Source organism: Plutella xylostella, chromosome 5 (assembly GCF_932276165.1).
Source record: "Plutella xylostella chromosome 5, ilPluXylo3.1, whole genome shotgun sequence".
Lineage (NCBI taxonomy): Eukaryota > Metazoa > Arthropoda > Insecta > Lepidoptera > Plutellidae > Plutella > Plutella xylostella.
The window spans coordinates 380707-393430 of record NC_063985.1 but is presented as its reverse complement, the minus strand read 5'-3'; the positions used below and the strand labels follow the sequence as shown (position 1 = coordinate 393430).

Here is a 12724-nt window from a genome sequence, read left to right as displayed (position 1 = left end):
TTTTCAAAGAAGAAGTAAATACAGTCACGAGCAGCAAAAAAAAACCAGTGACAAAAAAATTACGATAAATGCCTGAATTGTAGTGCTTTTGGCGTAATACTTTCTGTTGCTACCCCTATAGTCGCAGCCATCTTGTGTGGCCATAGACATCTTCAAAAGTAAAGTTGTTGATTGGCTATAGCAAATTAGGTACCTCGAAGCAATTATAGTGCGGTTAAGACGACAAGGTAAATAAAATTAAGTAAGTACATATGGATTACTATAACTTCCACCGTCACTACCGAACCAATCATACAACCCTGCACTAACAACGCACCCGCCTCGAGGGCAGTATTTCTGCTAACAAGCTGCGTTTACTCCCGCACCCGGTGACACGCTCCAATTTATGCAATTGTTTCACCTATGTAGGTAGGTATGTATGTTCATGTATGAAAAACTACTGAAAAACCCAGTAATTGGTAACACTTGTTAAGCACGTTCGTTTTATCAGTTAAATCTGATTTAATGGTTAAGGTGTCGTGATGTAGCGGTATAGTGACGCGATGAGTAAGGTCGAAGACTGTAATTATGTAAGTTTCTTGAGTGGGCTATGTATGTACCTACAGCGTAATACGTTGGCATATTTCGGCTAGTAAATTACGATGATTTGAAAAGCGTTGGAAAAACCGCATACCTTTAAATATTTTCATCTCTGGCTTCGAAAATACAACAATTGTTTAATGTTAATTAACTAAAACACACTCAACTTTGAAACGAAAGTTTGATAAATTCTCTACAGTGCATAGGCCGAGTTCCCGCCCCCACCGCCAATAGAAGTCGAACCCCCGATACACAGGATGATGTTGACTCGTACATTTTGATCGGCGAGTACATACCGGCCGCCGCTGCCTTTTAGCCGCGGTCCGTTTGTTGACGCTGGGCCGTGTGTTTGTGTGCTTCGGCTCACGGCGGCTCTGCGACGGCCGGCGATAAATCCTTCATAGCTTTGTACGAAGATGTGTGGTCTATCCACGGAATCTGACTTTATGGCCGAATGTTATTTGAAATGTGTGCTTGTTGTTACGACGCTTACATTGTAAACCTGGTACGGTACTATAGTTTGTGGTTAGGATGTTAATCTAAATGGATGTTGTAAGGGAAGTGAAATTAATAAGCCTTCTGTGGTATGGATGTTCAATGCAACCTCGTTCTAGAAACTCAGGTTACAAATAGCTTATTTATTTCCATGAATTGGGAATTAATCTTATATGTTTACTTTGCCTTACTACGTATAAGTAAACATAGGTATTTTTTGAAAAGATCTAATAGAGATTAGATTGCATGCTTTAAAGCATGAAAATAGGAATAATGTTAAACGACAACCAACGACATCGCTAAATTTAATGACTACATACGTAGCAAAAGTTATAGCGGAAATGCTGAAAAATTGACAGATAATACTAATTTACCAGCTCTGGGTAAATTAACCTGCCCTTCACTGAAGCACTAATAAAACTCCACCCTGGTCATTTTCTATCCGAACATTACAAAATGCATGTCTCATAATAATGTAGATGTCCCGGAAATGTGTCACACACAGCGGCGCTACAGCGGCTTGTTATTTTAGCATGAAACTGCCCGCCGCCCGCCGCATAGGCTTTCATTGCACTGGACTTTAATAGAACCATCCTGTTGAGGATGATTACGAACGATGTGGATACATGCAGCCGGTGCATGTGTGTGAGTGTGTGTGTATATGTGTGTGAGTGTGTGTATGCCCAGAGTGACGTGCGATCTTTGTTGGAGACAGCTGCCAGCGATATGAAAATTAAGCCAGATTTTTGGATCTCGATTTTGTCCGACAGGTTACAATAGAATAGATCTGTTGGATTAGTGCCGCATTTGGTAGCACAATCATTTCTGTTTTTTTCTGTATCGTAGAACCTAAATAAGTAAAAATAGCGTTTAGTATTTAAAAATGGAACAGCTTTTCACCAGATTGATTTCTAAGGTCCGTGTATGATAAACTCACGCATATTTAACATGAATCGAACCCCACCCGTTTATAATCTCGATGTAAATATAAATTTCACATGTTTTCAGAATGAAACTGATAGTGCAAGTAATCCCGCAATGAGGCCTGTTAGTGCAGCGCATACTGTTGGCGCTAAATTAGTGAGCAACTTCTGTGACAGTTCGTGCGGCGGAAAACTATAAATTACCTGTTATGGTATGTTATGTAAAGTGCAGTAAATCGCTTGATAAAACACTAGCATGAGTAGAAACGCTATGAGTTGCGACTTCTTGACATGAAATAAAAGTTATATTATGTTAATTTGAAGTCGAGAAAGAAGTAAACATTTTTGTATATAGAACTTCATGGTTAAAACAATAATTTAAAACTTAACAGGTTTAATTTTATAAGTGCACAAAAAAATAATTATGTAAGTATCTAAAAGAGCTCATTTCATTTTTTTCATTTATTTATTCATTCACAACATGCTGTCATATTTGAAATTACAATGGGGACTTAATTCTAACTTAATTCTAAAAAAATACAATTTTCAAGGGTAATTTACACATGAGATATTAATAATTAACAATAGTAAAAATAATAATAATAAAACAATAGAAGATAAGTAAATTAATTAATTCAAATTGTAATAAAATAAATTTAATTTTAAACATTATCTAAAATTTAAAATGTCGATTTAAAAAAAAAAATAATCATGTCAAATAATAATACAATAACTACAAATAAAAATAAAATAAAAATATTAGTCATTTAAAAATTCGTCTATGGTGTAGAAGCACTTTTCCAATAGATGTTTTTGTAATGTATTTTTGAATGAAGCTATTTTATCAATTTGTTTTAGGTGTGAAGGAAGTTTATTATATAAAGTGATTGCCTGGTATCTCGCACTGTGTTTTGCGACTTGCAGAGTTGGGTGCACAGTATCTATGCGCATGTCTTTCCTCCTAGTTTTATTACGCGCAGTTTTATTTTCGGGAGATTCAAATCTCGGTAGGTTCTTTGCTAGCTTGGTAAGCAAGACAAAAATATACAGACATGGAACTGTCAGTATGCCTAACCGAACGAAATGTTCCCGACACGACTCCCATGGTGGAATCCTAACCATTGTACGAATTGCTCGTTTTTGGCAAGTAAAAGCTTTCTTGGTGTTATAATCGTAACTGTGGCCCCAAAACATGATGCTATATCTTAACCGGGATTCCACCAGCGCGTAATATACCATCTTAAGATGATTTAGACTCAGCTCATCCCTCAAACTTCTGAGGGCATAACAAGCTGAGCTTATGGAACCCTCTATTGCTAGAAGTTCATGCTTCCAGTTTAGAAGTGAGTCTATATGGATACCGAGAAACTTCACTTCGTCAACAAGTTCAATTTTATCTCCGTTCAGCTCAATATCAAGTTTATCATTATTTCTTACAGTATTTCTAAACAGTATCGCACTCGTCTTATTTGGATTAAGGACTAGCTTATTTGCACTAAACCACATGTTAAACGCTGACAGAGCTTGGTTAACTGATTGGCTCAATGCATCCATCTCATCGGAATGTAAAATTGCGTTTGTGTCGTCAGCAAAGACTACCAGTTTCATATCAGGGACTTTGTTTGTTATGAAATTGATAAGGTCATTCGTGAAAGTTATAAAGAAGATGGGTCCTAATATTGATCCTTGTGGAACGCCTCTGCTGATCTTAACCGCATCGGATTTTGCTACTCGTTCAACACCATTTTCAACATATTTTATTTCGACGAATTGTGTCCTATTTTGTAGGTAGCTTTGAAATAGTGCGAGAGATTGACCTCTGACCCCATAGTACTCTAACTTTTCTAGCAGGATAGAATGATCAACCATGTCAAAGGCTGCACTTAAGTCGAGGAAAAGACCAACTACTTTTTTACGATCGTTAAGATTTTTAACGACGTCATCTACTAATGAGTCAATTGCATCAGTTGTTCCAATGCCCTTCTGGTACCCAAATTGTCTACTACTAAGCACATTATTTTGAATTAGGTGTTGCACAAGCCTATTCTTTAGTAACTTCTCGAATATTATAATATATAAAGCTGGATTACCACTGATCTATTCATTGACATGATTGTTCTCCCAGAAGGAGCCATTTTTTGATATGAAAATGTTTTAGGGAAATGTACAGGGTGCTCGGGTGAGTAGAGAAAAAATCCGACTTTTTAAAAAAAGTTGTAAAAAAAAAAAATTTTTTTTGCTCCTCTTTTTTGGTGACCATACATTTTTTTATATTTCGAGGGTGTATTCAGAGTGTCTGACAGAATATAAAAAAAATATAAAAAAATAAAAAAACAAAATGGCGGCCGAGTTGCAGTGATGTAAAGTTTAGGGCGTGTCAGACCCGACTTGAGGTGAATTGATCTCCCGGAAGGGGGGGAGGTGGGGGGATGGTGTTTTTTGTAAACGGTGGGGCTCATGATGAAATTTATGAGAAAATTCCAAAAAATGATTTTTTTTTATTTGCGGGGGGAGGGGAGATTTTTTTATAAAAACGTGTTTTTTCGGGGATTTTTAAAGCGTTTTTTTATTGTGTTGGGGGCGTTTGACAGGTTTGACTTGTATGGAGCGGTTGTGTAGTTTGACGAGTAGAGTTGCCATGTGAAAGAATTTTCCCCATTTTTAGGGTAATTTTCGAGATTTTCCCCAAAAACATGAAAAGTAGAAATGGCCACTTTTGATTTTAAAATTTGATGCAGTTTTGTCGGAAAGACCCGTACTAATGACATTTGACCATTTTAATTACTTTCGACTGGCAACCCTGGGCGATAGGCGAGATTATATTTTTTCGGATTTTTTTACGTCGACCCAACTTGAGGTGAATTGATCTCCCAGAAGGGAGGCAGGTGGGGTGATGATTTTTTTTGTACACGGTCTGATGTATGGTGCAGTTTATGGGAAAATTCCGAAAAGTTGAAAAAACAAAATGGCGGACTGCTTTGGCGGCCATTTTGTAAAAGTGACTTTTTTTCACTATTTTTGATTCGTTTTTTCACGTGTTTAGAATGGTTGGGGAGATTTGTCTTGTATAGCGCATTTGTGTAGTTTGTAAGGTAGACTATACCAGTTAAATAAAATTTCCCCATTTTTAGGGAAAATTTTGAGATTTTCCCCAAAAACCTGAAAAATTGAAATAACCGTTTTGGATTTAAAAAAATGATGCACTTTATTCAGAAAGGCTCATACTAATGACATTTGACTATTTTTATTACTTTCGGCTGGCAACCCTGAGAAATACGGGAGATTATATTTTTGAAAAAGTTCGACGTCGATTCATGTTGAGGTGAATTGATCTCCCAGAAGGGGGGGAGGTGGGGTGATGTTTTTCTTTGTACATGGTTGGATATATGGTGAAATTTATGGGAAAATTCCGAAAACTGCAAAAATCGAAATGGCGGATGAATTGGCAGCCATTTTGTAAAAGAGAAATTTTACATGTTTTAAGGCTATTTCACCTGTATTGAGTGGTCTGACAGTTTTGACTTGTAGAGCGCGTTTGTGTGTTTAGGTACGCTTAATTTTTCTATAAAATAAAAACTCCCCACTTCTAGGGAAAAAAACAAAATTTCCCTAAAAACATGGGAAATTATACATAAATATGCAATTTTATCGTTTTGTGATGGTCTGAGGGGATTCGAATGTATGGCGCGTTTGTGAAGTTAAATGCAAAGATTTTTAATTAATAATAAAAAACTCCCCACTTAAAGAAAAAAAACAAAATTTCTCTAAAAACATGGGAAAATTTACATAAATATGCAATTTTGTCGTTTTGTGATGGTCTGAGGAGATTCAAATGTATGGCGCGTTTGTGTAGTTAAATGCATATATTTTTAATTAATAATAAAAAACTCCTCACTTAAAGAAAAAAAAACAAAATTTCTCTAAAAACATGGGAAAATTTACATAAATATGCAATTTTGTCGTTTTGTGATGGTCTGAGGAGATTCGAATGTATGGCGCGTTTGTGTAGTTAAATGCATATATTTTTAATTAATAATAAAAAACTCCTCACTTAAAGAAAAAAAAACAAAATTTCTCTAAAAACATGGGAAAATTTACATAAATATGCAATTTTGTCGTTTTGTGATGGTCTGAGGAGATTCGAATGTATGGCGCGTTTGTGTAGTTAAATGCATAGATTTTTAATTAATAATAAAAACTCCCCACTTATAGAAAAAAAAACAAAATTTCTCTAAAAACATGGGAAAATTTACTTAAATATGCAATTTTGTCGTTTTGTGATGGTCTGAGGAGATTCGAATGTATGGCGCGTTTGTGTAGTTAAATGCATAGATTTTTAATTAATAATAAAAACTCCCCACTTAAACGGAAAAAAAACAAATTTTCCCTAAAAACGAAGAAAAAATTACCAACATTAGCAATTTCACCCCGTTGAAGTCGTCGGATAGATTTATGGTATATAGCGCATTTGTGTAGATAAATACAAACAATAATTATTTAAAATAAAAACTCCCCACTTGTAGGGAAAAAATCAAAATTTCCCTAAAAACGTAGAAAAAATTACCAACATTAGCAATTTCACCCCTTTGAAGTGGTCAGACAGATTTGTGTTATATGGCGCATTTGTGTAGATAAATACAAAGAATTATTTTTTAAAATAAAAACTACCCACTTTTAGGGGAAAAAATATTTTCCCTAAAAACATACAAAATGTAAATCAACTTTACCACAGTTTAAGTGCCGAGCGTAGCGAGGCCATAGTCCTTCTACAACCTATACCAAAATAAAACCAGCCGAGCGCAGCGAGGCATCCGACAAGTAACCCTGCCATAAAGAAAAGAAATCCGAGCGAAGCGAGGCATTACGTATCATAATTATGAATATCAATAAAGAAAAACTACGGAAAAAGTCCCGTTTAAGAAGTGGAAAGCCGAGCGAAGCGAGGCACAACAACCGAAACCATCAATCCAAAACCTAGAGAGCCGAGCGGAGCGAGGCAAAACTACTGAAACCAACATCCAAAAACCCGAAGAGCCCAGCAAAGCGAGGCTAAAGTACAATAAACAGCAAGTGCCTATGTAACTGCAGAGCCGAGCGAAGCGAGGCAAAACTACCGAGACTACCATTACGAGACCAGGAGAGGAGCCGAGCGAAGCGAGGCTAAACTACTTTAATCACCAACTGCCTGTTTAACTGGAGGGCCGAGCGCAGCGAGGCAAAACAATCGAAACCATCCTACCACAAACATTGAAGAGCCGAGCGCAGCGAGGCAAAACCTTTCAAAACATCATACCACAACCACTGAAAAGCCGAGCGCAGCGAGGCAATCCAACTTAAGTATTTATAACCTAACCGTAAAAGAGGAGCCGAGCGAAGCGAGGCAACACTACTCAAACCCTCGCCAACACAACTTATCTGAGAGCTGAATGTGGCAAATAATACTAAAGAATCCAATATTTGTATACAAAAGATATCGCCTCGATACTAGGTAAAGTTCATGAAAAAAAAAGTTCTATATGAACTATTTTTTTCAAGGTAGGTAGTTTTTCTACTTAAAAACTCAGGAGTACTTATAAGTGAATAATCGAGACGCTAGAAAAACAGGCGAATGGCGGTGACTCAGATTTATAAGGTGTTATATTATTATTAAAGAAGCCAACGTTTGTATACAAAAAAATGTCGGCTAGATAAACTAATGGTAAAGGTATTATATATATAGTTATAATGGCTAAATTTTTGAAGGGAAATCATTATCAGTTAAAGCCAGTATTTCTTCAATATGATTGGAATGTTAATGCGAAGAAAAACGCCAGAAAGAGTCGCTGCGTTCTTGTAAAGCTGACCGATACTTATACTGAAAAAATCAGTTTTTAAAATAAAAGCAAAAGCATCAATACCCACGTGATAACGAAATTCATACGGAAAATACAGTTTTGAAGGCAAAACTTAACACAAGAAAGATTTGCTACAGTATGTTCAAGTCAATAGGTACCCTGAAAACCGAAATTCATACTGAAAACTGTGCCCCCCTTGAAACAAAATCATCAGAACCCCTTTTATAACGAAATACATACAGAAAACAGTTTTTAATTCAAAACAAAACAAAGAATTGCTACGGTTTGTTCAAGTCAATACCCTGCTGAAACCAAAATTCATACTGAAAACTGTAATCCCACCTGAAACAAAATCATCAGTACCCCTTTCATAAAGAAATTCATAGTGAAAACCTTTTTCAAGGCCTAACAAAATGCAAGATAGATTTGCTACGGTATGTTAAAGTTAATACCCTACTGAAACCGAATTTCATACTGTAAGCTGTATTCCACCTAAAACAAAATCATCAGTAACCCCCTTAGTAAAGAAATTCATAGTGAAAACAGCTTTGATGGCATAACGAAACGCAAGAAGGATTTGCTACGGTATGGTCAAGTCAATACCCTGCTGAAACCGAAATTCATACTGAAAACTAATCCCACCTAAAATAATCACATCAGTACCCCTTTAATAAAGACATTCATAGTGAAAACCGTTTTTAAGGCCTATAAAAACGCAAGATAGATTTGCTACGCTATGTTCAAGTCAATACCCTGCTGAAACCAAAATTCAAAGGCATCAAAGCCCCGCGCGGCTGCTTGCAGCCCGCGCCACAACGCAACCTCTAGTTTTTGATAAAGTCGGAAGTAGTGAAATCGGCCTATACTTTTTAGGATCCGTCTTAGAGCCTTTCTTAAAGATTGGTAATATTTTCGCAATTTTTAATTGTTCTGGGAAAATATTTTCTTCAAAGCATTCATTAAAGAACAATGACAGTGGCTCAGCTAAAATATCTATATTCTCCTTGATAATACCTATGGGAACTTCATCATATCCACACGATTTTTTATTTACCATATTTGATACTACCTTTTCAACTTCTATTGGAGTGACATTATGTAGTCGCATACCGGTTTCAACTCTTTCAGTGTTGTCTCGTAGAAATGACTGTACAGTTTCAGAGTTATTGGAAGAAGCATTATCATTGTTATTAAATTGGTGTGAAAAAATTTTGGCTACTTGTTTAGGATCATCAATAATTTTACCCTCCATTTTGAGGATGAGTTTGTCCTTTAACCTAGCACCGTCCTTGTTCCTATGTTTATTTACTATTGTCCAAATATGTTTTGATTTATTGTCCGCTTTATCTATTTCCTGCTCAATTGTTAGTTTTTTCAAGCTTCTAATGACTTTACGATACTGTTTAATGTACCTAGATTTGTACTCCAGTATTGAGATATCGGCATTACATTTTGTTGCAGTGCTCAAGAAACGTTTCATTTTACTTGAAACCCTCAGTCCTTTTGTAATCCAGTTTATTTTGTTTTGTTTACCAAAATTGGTTTTCTTTTTCTTTTTTAAAAAGCTCTGATTAAATATTTCTGTAAATTTGTACAAAAACGAATTTATACCCACAGATTTCCAGTCTTGCAGTGCAATTTTATCTCTAAAAAGATTGAGGTTATTTTTATTATACGTTCTCTGTTCCTTGTATACAAACTGAGTACAGATATTTTGTTTATTAAGTACATCTCCTTGTAAGGTACTGTTAAAAGTACCAGAAATGCTTGCATGTCCATCGCCTATATTGTTGTGGTCAATATCAATATTGGTGACGTCGGGCTCATTAACGTTTGTCAAGATGTTATCTATGCATGACATAGACTTATTTCGTACAAAGGTTACAGAATCGATTAGTGGTCTAAAGTTATAGCATGTCAATAGGTTTAGGAGGTCATATTTTTTTTTGTTATTTGTTAAAATGTCAACATTGAAATCACCTACTAATATCAACTTCTTATTGAAAAAGTGCTCCAACAACTGCTCCAATCTACTCATAAAACAATCTATATTTTTATCCGTAGGGGTACGATACAAACAGCATATATTTAGATTTGTATTTACATCCCTTATTCCACAAACTTCGAAGGAGTCAATTTTATAAATTTTTTTACATATTGCAAGTTCTTCGAAATTACTGTTATTTTGGGCCAATATGAGTGATCCTCCTCTTTTTTTATTGACCCTAGCGGTAATTGCAGCAACGCAATAGTGGTTCATGCTAAATAACGGAGCAGAGGTGTTATTTAAGAAGTGTTCTGTAATACATACATAGTGGGGTTTAATTTTTAAATTATCTAGATAAAGTTCATATTCATCCTTTTTATTATTTATGCCACACACATTTTGATGAAGGATGTTTACACAAAGTGTTTTATTGACGAAAAAGTTTAGTTTGTTCTTCATGGGCTGGAGCGCCATCACTCTGCTGCTGTAGGTGGTTTATCTCCATCTTCAAGTTCTCAAGAGCACGTCTCATACCGTAGTTGTTTAGTACACCTTGTTTTCCGCTATACATATTATGATCATATGATAGCATAGAGTTTGTGTCATAGACATATACATGTTGATAGGTCAGAGCGTCCAGGTACATTAAATTGTTAAATATTTCCACCCTTGAGTTAAACATCATGTTATATTCACCAAATTTGTAAGTCGGTAAACAGATTATTGTGTTTGTGTGATCTATAGCTTGTGACAATTCGCGTATCATTAGGACTAAATTGCAATAGTCCTTTGTTTTTAAGAAATCTGCTTCTCCTATCATTATTATGCAGTAATCATCTCGGGTGAATGACTCAGTTTTCTTAGCAAGACTTCCCATTAGGTCTTTTAGACTTCCTCCTGTAGTAAGATAGTGACATAGGTTAAATCTATCCCCAAATGTTTCGCAAGCAATTTGAAGAAGTTCATTTCGTTTGTTAGAGCTTATGATACACATTTTATTTCTTTCTTTTATTTGTTCTGTTTTGGTTTTAGTATTAGTAATTTGAGGTTTTTGTGTCATTTCTTTATTATGTACAACTTGCCTTGATGACTTGGCAGCAGTTGAAGGCATGCATATACTGCGTTCTTTCCCTTTTTTTATTGGTGTGGCTCTTACCTCATACAGGCATACGCAAGGTAGGTACTTCAAAACCTTTTAGTTTTCAATTTCATAATGGAGCGATGTTGTTTCATAAAGCCTTAAGTGTGTGATGTGATTGGACACGCAAATTGGTCCCTGAATGGACGCGGCCTGTCGTTTCTCATCGAAATATTCGCACTCCGTGTCCCGCCGGGACCAAAATTGAAGATAAATTGGTGATCCTGTTTCGTTTTGTTGATTTTTTAACTACACAGAGAATGTGAGCGCAACGCAAATATACGAAATGAAGCTTTTTTTACGAAGACAAATATTTGGTAGCTTTTAATATCATACACGGAAGGGTTGGCCCGTGAAAATAAAAGCGCTTTTTCCATAAAACAGAATTGATTTTGTTTGCATTGTGAATAAAAGAAAAGTTAACAAAACTTGTTGTTAATAAGGTTTGACCAAGTAAATGAGTATAATGAAATTCTGTCTTAGGGTTTTCCTGTTTTCTCGTTAGTGAAGTATGTGAGCAGCATTTACTATGATGTGTCTAGTTAAACCTACTAACTAAGCTGCATGAGCTTTGAACTATAATACCTACATTATTGCTTTGTTAATATGAAGCAAAAGAGATTATTAAATAGGTGGTCTGCACCGTCGATTGTGAGTACAAGTCGCACGCCTCGGCGAGGCATGCCTCGGGGCTTCTAATTAGTTATTCAATGCTCGGCCCGAGCGAGAGCACTGCGCCGTGCGCGGAGGACGCCCGGCAGCGGTACACTGCGCCGTGTCGAGTGTGTATGATGATGACACTCACCGGCCAGCACCCGCATGTCCCGCGAGAGCACTGCGCCGTGCGCGGAGGAGGCCCGGCAGCGGTACACTGCGCCGTGCACGTCCTGCCGGTACCGCGCCGCGGGGAACGCCGGGAACACCAGCGTGCCGTTGTCCAGCACCTGCCTGGAGAGAGAAACAGAGATTGAAAGAGGTGTTTGGAGAGACATAAAGGGAGAGATATACATGACTGGCTGCAGGGCATGCAGGTATTGCACATTAGTAGTCTTAAAAAAATTTGTTACGATTAATATCTACAGCGGCAGGTGACTACCTAGCAGCATAAGGGGCTGGTATACACTGCACCTAAATGTAATATGTTTCAGATCCATAATCATACGTATCTTCTATCCGGTAAAGTCTGAAAAAAGTGGGTGCAAAAGTGAAATGCAATTTCTAGATAAAACTTCTTTGTTAGAAACAAGAATTTAATCAGCCAACCGCTCGCTCAAAGGCTAATAACAAAAAATCTAACTAAAGTGCGGAAGATTACAAAAACAATCTTCTGTCTTCAGCTGAGCAAGGAGCGGCGGCCAATCAGCGACAATTTCACAGTTCGACTTTAATTTCAATGCGGAGGGAGAAAAAAACCGTATCGAATTAAGGGTAAATTGCAAGTGAGTTTTTTTTTTCTCGGAAGACAGCTCTTGAGGGTAATTGGTGTTCGCTGGCGGCAGCGGGCCGGGCCGGGGGTTGCGTAGCCCGTAGGAGAGAAAACTAATGTTGATTTAGTCTTTGCGGTGTTGTTTCAGGGTTTGGCGAACCTTTTTTGCGACTGGTTTTTCTTTGAGCAAACAATTGCGAAATTGCGTGAGGTTAAATTATTTCTGTAGGTATGTTATGTACCTACTGTTTACCTTAATTTAATAATTAATATACCTACTGAGTTTTATTTATATTTTATCGAGGCCAAATTTTATATTTTGTAGGTATGTTCTTTTAATTA

The 12724-nt window shown here is 36.6% G+C and overlaps 1 protein-coding gene across 1 annotated transcript in view; it reads right to left on the bottom strand.

Annotated features, from left to right (window-relative positions):
* Nucleotides 1-12724, bottom strand: part of LOC105390527 (Down syndrome cell adhesion molecule-like protein Dscam2) — a 79308-nt gene that overhangs the window by 16792 nt on the left and 49792 nt on the right. The window contains exon 4 of the mRNA XM_048633169.1: nt 11762-11904. Coding sequence (XP_048489126.1) covers nt 11762-11904 — 143 coding nt within the window. The remainder of the gene's footprint in view (nt 1-11761; nt 11905-12724) is intronic.